General features: G+C 46.5%; 1 protein-coding gene across 2 annotated transcripts; it reads right to left on the bottom strand.

Annotated features, from left to right (window-relative positions):
* Nucleotides 1–534: 534 nt before the first annotated feature.
* LOC101781197 lies at nucleotides 535–2,695 on the bottom strand. Of its 2 annotated transcripts, XM_004983197.3 has the most exons (4): nucleotides 2,187–2,695; nucleotides 1,985–2,103; nucleotides 1,502–1,630; nucleotides 535–910 (listed from the first exon to the last, which is right to left on the bottom strand). In XM_004983197.3, the coding sequence occupies exons 1-4, from the start codon at nucleotides 2,455–2,457 to the stop codon at nucleotides 716–718; spliced, it is 714 nt and encodes a 237-aa protein (XP_004983254.1). In that variant the 5' UTR covers nucleotides 2,458–2,695; the 3' UTR covers nucleotides 535–715. The 2 variants fall into 2 exon arrangements, with proteins under 2 accessions (XP_004983254.1, XP_004983255.1); XM_004983198.3 differs by lacking the exon at nucleotides 1,502–1,630.
* Nucleotides 2,696–9,424: the final 6,729 nt, after the last annotated feature.

Raw genomic sequence — 9,424 nt, 5'->3', positions numbered from 1 at the left:
TAGATCTTATCTAGGAAATTTCCAAAATACATGCCCGTGGATTCTCTACCCTGTTTTCTTAACCAAAACGGCTTTCAAGTTGCCTCAAAAATTCATTAAATTTTTGTAGTGGTACAACAGATGGAGATGAACCTATTTTACATAAAAAACATATGTAGCACTTAAAAAATAAAACCAAATTTCACCAAATTAGGCTCTTTTGAAGATTATGCTGATTTTTAGGGCACATTTTTTTTCTAAAATTGTGGAAAATACATAATATTCTTATTGCGGGATGAAGTAATTCATAAATTAGTTTACATCATAGTTGACAAAGAGAATTTCGAAGTCCTTTAACAAAACAAATTTTAAAGTTATTTCAGAAAAAACAATTGTTTTAAATAACTTCAAAACTTCCTGAGTAACTTAAAATATAAACTTAAAGCTAACAAGTAGAAAGGCCTGATCAACCAAGCCTCAATGCCATGGAATGTAGTCATCTTGACCTTTTAGAAAAACGACATCTCTATCCTCACAAAGACTGACACAGGCTTCTGGTTATTAGTTGATGAGTACGTATTTCATTATGCCACCTGCTGATTTTTTTTTTCAAAACGGAGATTAAAAGCAGTCTGTGATGGAAGTATACAAAGTTTCCTCGCGTGTTATCTAAGCACAAATTAAGTCACCAACAAGCAGAAGGAGCCAATGAGCCATGTCAAATACAAGCAAGCTCTTAGCACGCAACGCTCCCTTCTGCAATGCTCGGCAGGGCGGGCCTCCACTGTCCATGCCGAGCGAGGCCCAACCGGCCGCCAAGCATCACTAGGGCAGCGCTGAAGTCTGGCTCCAGATCCGACGGACGGAGGTCGTTCGCGGTCGGATCAGGTGGACTGGAAGTGGCCTCCTGATCAGGACTTGGCAGCTGGGCCTGAAAATGAAATCAGCTTTACTGGTTAGAAATAGACAGACAACAATCGAAATGTAAATCTGGATTAATTTTGTCAAAATGAACCTTTAGATTTTTTAAATTTATGTGGGCAATACATTACGACTAACATTAGACATGGAGATCTTTGAAGTAGCCTATTTCTTTGATTTGGTGAAACGAAACTCCATTGTGATGTACGTATAGGTGTGTTTGGTTGCATGCACTACATGATGCATGCATGGATGATCCTGGATGGGGTGGTTCAACCAATTTGCTTGTACCATATGGTTCACTCTAATTAGTAGAATAATGTATTAAGTGGGATGACCTCATCCTGGATGAGTTGGTCCAATTCACCCAACCAAACAAAAGGATCATTATTATTTTAAATCATTTCATACATGAATCAAATGATACAACCAACCAAACACACCTATGATGTAGCGCGCTTGTCATGTCTTACGGGTGGACCACTGACTAGTCATGTTTGACGACCCCCATGATTTTGTGGAGAGCACTATGCCTATGTTATGGGTGAAAGCAGCATATCAATATATCATATCTGTCCTCCAAAGATGGGCCCCTCCCTACCTTGTTTGCCATGCTCATCCCCTGTTTGCTCCTCAGGTGACCCATTTCGTCTCGGCGGTGGAGAATCGCGCCTCTACCTACAGGACGTTTGGGTATCGCTATCTCTTCCCCACGATGAAGCTCTTCCTCCTATTTATTCAGCATGAAAAGAGACCTTTAATTAAGTTGATAAGTCACTCACAACCCCCTCTATGTGTATCTAACGGGAAACTTAGTTGTTGCACATAGTAGTATGCAAAAGACCTTATTTATAACGAGGAAATTGGTCATTGGACACCCCAAAAGTGGGTGGAATTAACCTTTTGTAATATACACTTTGGTGCAGGTCAAAGTGAAAATTAAAGCAAGAAAAGGACGCCGAACTCGCAATCAGAACGCATGGTCCCAGTGTAAGTCGCGCTAGTTCAATTTGGTTCGGCAGGTGCAGTGTCCATCATCCACACCACACCAGAACAGTAATGGAGATAGCCACACATCACGTACCTGCTCCTGGGCAAGCGAGCGGTCCGACTCCGGCCGCTGAGCGTCGGCGGCGGCGGTGGCGACGACCATGCGGCGGCTCAGCGTGGCGTGCCGTTTGGAGACAAACTCCCTCAGCACCTCTGCCAATGGTCGCCCATGAACACTGAACAGAATTAACCAAGCAGGAGGACATGCGAGAGTTGCACGGGCATAATATATATACCTTCGAAGCTGACGAGGCGGTAGACGCCGCCGAGCGCGAGCGTGTCGTCGGGGCGGAGCAGCTTCAGCCGCCGCTTCCTCGCCCTGCTTGCTGCCGCCGCGGCATCATCACCGGGGATGACCGCAGCGACGTAGTGGCCGGGGTTCGCGGCCATGACTGCAGCCGCCGAGAGGGCGCCGTGCGCGCGCTCGACGCGGCCGCCGCCAACCCCGCCGCCGGGTGGGTGCTGGATGACTACGGCCACCGCGTCGGCCGTCTGGCAATTTCCCATGCCCGGCACGTCGTCCCCGCGCCGGCCGGCCGGTGTTCTTTGGCCTTTGGGTATGTAGGAGGTCGACGATGACCGGGTGAGGAGGATCGTTGGCGTTTGCTTCTTCAGGGCCTCACGAAAGGAGCGAACAATGATTTTTTATATGCGACGACGATGCGAGGTTGAGGGTTCCGATAGCTCCGGGCCAGCCGGCCGGTGAAGCAGCTGAGCAAGGCTCCATCGAGAGAGTTGTACTACGTGTGGGTGCATGTTGGGGGGTGGTAGGTCGACGGCGACGGCCGACGACGCAGCCTTAAATTTCCGGGGCACGTGTTACAAGGCAGGCTAGGTCTCGCATGGTACGTGGGCTGCTCAGCTCCATCTGCAGCCGCTAGACGCACCGTGGCGGCGTGGCCATGGTAGGGAGGATCAGGAGAGCTTCACAGCAAGTTTAATGCCAGCCTTCAAGCCTTGTCGGCGACCGGAAACGTACCGAATTATTTGCCACGTTACTCTGTACTCAGATCTCAGGAGTAAAAAAACACTGTTCGCTCCATTCAGAATGTACGAGGGCCCTGAACAAGCAAGTACGTGAGCGTCACGAATGGAGCAAGATTTCAGAATGTACGAGTACTACTATATCACAAGTAACGCTGGAGTGGGGTATCTAATATGTTTATCTTTTTTTTGAAATAAAACACCGATATTTTCCGGTACAAAGTGTGTCTTACACTACGGGAAACAGGGAAGATGCCGAGTGCCAGGGGCACTCGGCGAAGCCCCAAAAACACTCGGCAAAGCGTTTGCCGAGTGTAACACTCGGCAAACGACACACGGCAAAAATCTTGACGGCAAACACTGGTTCGCCGAGTGTTTTTGTGTCGGGTGCTCGGCAAAGACTTTGCCGAGTGCCCAGAAAACACTCGGCGAAATATTATTGAAAAAAAAAAATTTGCACCGACACTTATTCGGCAGCCGTCGCAGCAAATGTTCTCTTATCTTCTCTTCAGTCCCCTGCGCCGGCGGATGTGGAGGGGACGGGCGGGCGGCGGATCCGGGGGCCGGGGGCCGAGCGCCGGGGGGCGGCGGCGGATCCGGGGGCTGGGGGCCGGGCGCCGGGCGGGCGGCGGCGGATCTGGGCAGGCGGCGGCGCATCCGGGGGCCGGGGGCCGGGCGCCGGGCAGGCGGCGGCGGATCCGGGGGCGCCGTGCGCCGGGCGGCGGGCGGCGGCGGATCCGGGGGCGCCGGGCGTCGGGCGGGCGGCGGTGGATCCGGGAGCGCGGGGCGGCGGGCGGCGGCGGGGGCCTTCGGGCGGCGGCGGGAGGGAGAGAGGAGGGAGTGAGGGGAGTGAGAGTTTGAGGAGGCCGGGAGAGTTTGAGGAGGCCGGGCACTTATTGAGGGGGCCGGGCACTTATTCTAGTTTGCCGAGTGTCCTACGTGGACACTCGGTAATGAGTTTCTTTGCCGAGTGTCCAACGTAGGACACTCGGCAAATGTTTTTTGAAAAAAAATTAAAAAATATCCAACAGTTTCAAAAAAATACCAAATTTTCACACGAACCAATATAGATTTTCTACTGACTATACAAAAAGTTTTGTAGTCAAACCGAACTCGACCGTCACTTCGACTCTAAATTTTATCGAATCCTTCTCAAAGTTACTATTCTTCTTCTGAGATGCTTCGGTTTGTAATCATCGTACATGATGAAATGTGCAAAATCTTCTCAATTTTTTTCCACAGCCTCCACGTATTATATCATCACATCATGACAAATCTTAAGATTTTCAGACTTTGATTGTTTTTTTACAATTTAAAAATACTACTGCCACACGTTCATGGTCGTGTTTCCTGAACAAGATGTTCGAAATTTCTTTTCATTTCATGGGTCAGGTCTCAAATTGGTCCAAATAACATGAATATCATTTTTCTACTCATTTTATTCCATAATTTGAGTCACCTGCAGTTCAAATTTGATCCAGGTCAATCGGACCGTCCACAGTTTCAGATGCCCTTTTAAACTTGACCAGTTGCGCGCATGGCAGTAGCGTCAGTCTAACACTACGGGAGTACCACATATTGTATGTGGGGAGTAGAAAAAATTTCATGGTGAAAAGAGAAAAAAAAAATTATTTTTTTGCCGAGTGTCAAAAAAAACACTAGGCAAACCCCCCTCTTTGCCGAGTGTTTTTTTTGACACTCGGCAAACCCCCTCTTTGCCGAGTGTTTTTTTTTACACTCGGCAAAGAGGGAGCTTTGCCGAGTGTTTTTTATGTGACACTCGGCAAAGCCCCGATTTGCCGAGTGTTTTTGGCTTGGCACTCGGCGAAGAGCTTGTTTGCCGAGTGTCCGAAAAAAAACACTCGGCAAAAAGAAAACACTCGACAAATTTAAGGTTTCCCGTAGTGTTAGACTGACGCTACTGCCATGCGCGCAACTGGTCCAGGTTAAAAGGGCATCTGAAACTGTGGACGGTCCGGATTGACCTGACCGACAAAGGCCTCAATCTGGACCATCGGCACTACGAATGATCCTGCCACGGCAGTAGTGCACCGCACGTCCCAAGATAACCCACATTTTCTATCACCTCATGCACACACACGTATGACGTATGTGAGCTGCGTCCTCCAGGAGTCCGCTGCGTCATTGCTATCACTTGAGGTGGATGCGGCCGTTGGGCTCCTGTTGAATCGGGCGGCCTTTGCTTGCATCGGGACGCTAAATGGCCGTCGCTGCACACTTCCTCCGATCCCTCCTGTGTGCAGTGCCGGAATTAATTTTCAGCCCCACCAATGTAGACAAGGTATCGATATGTGATGGGGTATTGCTATACTACACTCGAGTGAAAATCATCTCTCCCAAATTCAAATTTTTTTCTTCCACCTCTTCCCCTTCTTCTCCACCTCCGGCGAGCTTTTTAGGGTTCAGGGTTTCGGAGGTTCAGGTTACCTGTGTGCGACGGACATAGAAGAAGCTCCGGGCGGCAGGGTAGCGGGCAGTGGTGGCTGTCGAGACGGCGGCGAGGCGGGGCGGCACCGCCCGCTGGGGCGGTGGAGGACCTCCGGTTGGGCTGTGGAGGGGCGGGGGCAAACACCAGCAGCGACTTGGTGTGGAAGCTTGCGGTCGAGACGGCGGCGGCGGATCCGGCGTCGGGAGCCGCTGGAGATGGCCAGGGCGGTGGTAGAGGCGGGGGCAACCGGCGGCGACGAGCTCGGCAATGGGGGAAAACGGAGGAGGAAGGAGGAGGGAGGGGCGGTGGTGGGAGGGAGGGCCACGCTGGCGCCGGGGACGGCGCCAACAAGGTGGAGGGCGGCGGGCGGCGGCGGTATCGGGGTGACGGGGTCGGGAGGTAGGGGAAGCGGTCGAGCCGAGGGGATGGGAACGAGCAGAAGATAAGGATCTGCTATTGTTGATCTCGTCCATTCCTTTTGGATCCAACGGTCCAGAAATTCGAGTGGGGAAGGGGGAAAACACTCGAGTATACAATAGACAGCCCCATGTGATATCCGTCCTCCGATCCATGGATATTTGATCCGTGGAGGGGTGTGTCGCAACTCTCGACCGGCCTACACAGCATTAATTCGTTTAAATCACTTCAATTATCCCACTTTCTCCATCACATGAAAAGTGCAATTGTAACGTTTGGAAAAAAATATCCAAAAAAGTGCAATCCTAGGAGTTGGAGTGCAATTTCTAGATTTAATGGTCAGGTTTGATTTGCAACCTAAAATTAAATTGTAGCCATGATTTTAGTAAGTACGGTTAGTTGCTTGCAGCATATCTAGAAAATAGAATTGTATTCTTTATGAGATAAGGGGAGCACACAAAAACCTATTCATGCATATGGCACTTAAGTGTGCCAATGTACCACTTGTGTGTGTTGGTTTTTGCCGCCGGGGGATCTCTAGTCTACTCAAGTTCTGATTTTCTCTAGAAAATAATATACACCAAATCACTTGAATTCCACTATATGCAAGTATGAATTGAGGTTCAATGTTGATAAATATGCGTACACATTCCCAAACGGTTTTTGAGATTGAAGGATGTAATTAGGAAGTTCAGGGTAAATTTTTTGTTAACTGAGAGAGCGTGAAATGGAGCCGGCCGCCTTCCTAGATAGCTAAGATAGGGATATTGTTTCGTGCATAACATTATTCAACCATTGCTAGCTGCAATAGTGTCATGTCGACATTATTCGGGATACATGTGAGGTATGTCGCAATCTACAACAATATACTTTGGATTACTGAGGTGTAACACAAATTTCGACATAGCAAGCAATGGTTACGTTCCTGCATTTAAATGAATTTATAGTTGCTCACGTTAACTACTTGCTTTGTTTAGTCTACATCGAACTCAGCCTCTGCCCAAGACACACAAGGTGTGGTACCTAGAGAGATTGGTTCATCAAATGCAATAATTGGTGGGTCAACTCCGGAGAGTGCCTCATAAATAATTTTTTTCTGGCAGCAATATTTTTGCTGAATAATGTCAACATGTTCAACAAACCATTTCTTTATTTTGTATATAAACCAACTATTCAAGTTTTATTTATTTGAACTTGAGTTTGTCTACTTTTGTACCATTACTAACGGTAAAGTTAAAGTTGAATTTGGCCATCTATTCCTGTGATGCTCAATTTTATGGTTGTATGTGTGTAAGATTTAGGTGATATGATGAACCATTTGTGGGTAATTCTTCCCTTAAAAAAAGAAAAATACACTGCAAAATGAGCCACGTGGTAATAGAAAAATACTTTATGTTAAGTTTCCATTGTGTTATGTCAAATACTCGGGAAAAAAACAGCAATGGAATCACACGGAACCTTGGAATCGTCACCGTTTGTAAATGCCGTATACGCAATGGATTCCGTGTGCTTAAAATGGCACACGGTACATATAACAAATTCCCGTGCGTTGAATGTGACACTCTAACATATAGTAAGTCCCATGCGCTAGAATTCCCGTGTGTTAAAATTGACACTCGATAATGTATACTAAGTTATGTATGTTCCTTTAAAACACTCGAGTTCTATATGTCCTTTAAAACACTCGGGAAACATAGCACATGGTAACCTTTAGTAGTTCCCATGAACACACTTGGGAAAGACAATTTTTCTTAGTTTTTGCTCCCAAATGACTAATCCCGAGTGTCGGTGCTTGGCAAAAGGATTAACATGTGTTTCTTGCTCTTTCCCGTGTGTTCTTGAATCTTGACACTAGGGAATGATAGTGTCAATGTCCTATATCCTAGTACTGGAGGTTGAAACAGTGGATAGGGTGGTGACCAAAAGTAACATCCTTTGATGAACACTACTCCTTGGCTACCACTTGGGATGTGTATAGAGAGAATCGGGAGTTCGAAGTTGGGATAATATCAACTCACCCAGTATGGTCTCGCTCTTGATATAAGAGGGTCGGGCTAAATTGCAGCTAGCCATATTTTTTGCCCTTCTCATACTAAAAAATTTCCATGCTTGGACCCAAATCAAACTGCTTCCCATCTTCATGGACCTCTAGTCTTCATCCTTATTTGAGTTTTTTTATCCACGCCAACAAGCTTCATCACCATAGCTCGCAATAGCTTACTTTCCTATCATTTCAAATGGCACCAACCATTTGAAAGTGCATTTGGCCTCCTAAGTGGGTTTTGGTGTTCATGACATGCATAACTAAGGAGCTAATGAATTTATTAAGAAATTGACAGGTTCAAATGTTAAGAAATGAAAAAGTGCAAGAAAGGATCCCAAATTCATTTTAAGGATGGTGTTAAAGCATAAAGGAAGATCATTTATAATTTTTATTTTTGAATTTGAGTATAGGAACACCATACTATAAAGGGGGACGCGGATGGATAGCTTGAAGATGTCAAAGTGCTTGTTTGAGATGCTAACATCCATGAGAGACACCACTCACACACTTGCACATTTAATTTCTCATAGTTTCTGTGAGTATCGGAAGTTTCGACACATACCGGAAGTTCTCAAAAACGGATTTAATTGAACAATGTTGGAAGCCGACCCTGTGTCGGAAGTTCCAATAATAGGCACCGGAAGTTTTTAGCAACTTCCGGTAGGGGGTTCCTAACCGTTTTATTTGAACTATCTCGGAGGTTCTGACCGAGTGTTAGAAATTCTGACAAGCACTTAACAGAACTGCAACGGCTAGTTTTGGGGTCTCAGGTATTTATACCCCCTTGAGCATTCAATATTCCTCCCTACTCCCTCCTTGAGGCAAATCCTTGAGAGTTTTGTGCTAGGGCTTAGGTGAGAGAAGGATTTGAGGTGTGTGACTCAATCTTTGAGTGAGAGGTCAACCAAGTTCATCTCAAGAGCACTTGAAGCATCTTCAGCCTTCGATTCGTATTTGTTACTCTTGAAGCTTGCTTCTAAACGGTTCGGTGTCGCCCATTTGAGCGCCCTCTCGTTGTGGTACGTCCAGGAAGTTTGTATTGCCCATCCTCTTGGAGGATTCATAATAAGTGACTCAATCCTTCTTTATGGTTAATTGAGAGAGGTAAAGGGTTAGTGAGGACCCGACTCTATGTGAGCTCCTCAACATAGACATAGCTCCCTTTGTGGGAGTGAATTTCATTAAACAAATCGTTTATCTCATGTGATTATTGTGTTCTTCAAGTTCTTGTTGACCTAGAGCTTGATTTGTGCCGATCTACATTTTGGTGAAGTTTCTCTCATAAAGATCACCTTTAATAGTTTCTATATATTATTGCTGAACTTTTGATTCAAATGGATTCTACTGTAACCCATTTATTTTTGAATTTCGTAGAGTAGCTTTTACACTATCGGAAGTTCTGCCCCTATATCGGAAGTTCCGACCTATCGGAAGTTCCGGCATAGCGTCGGAAGTTCCGACACATTTAACACCGTTGCGAAGAATTTTCATATTTTAAAGATCGAGTCTATTCACTCACCCCCCTCTAGGCATCACACGATCCTTTCAATTGGTATCAAAGCCTAATCTCTTGATTAAGG

The sequence above is a fragment of the Setaria italica genome, chromosome IX, assembly GCF_000263155.2.
Source record: "Setaria italica strain Yugu1 chromosome IX, Setaria_italica_v2.0, whole genome shotgun sequence".
In the NCBI taxonomy this organism is placed as follows: domain Eukaryota; kingdom Viridiplantae; phylum Streptophyta; class Magnoliopsida; order Poales; family Poaceae; genus Setaria; species Setaria italica.
The sequence above is the reverse complement of the archived record's forward strand: the minus strand, read 5'-3'. Positions and strand labels throughout refer to the sequence as shown.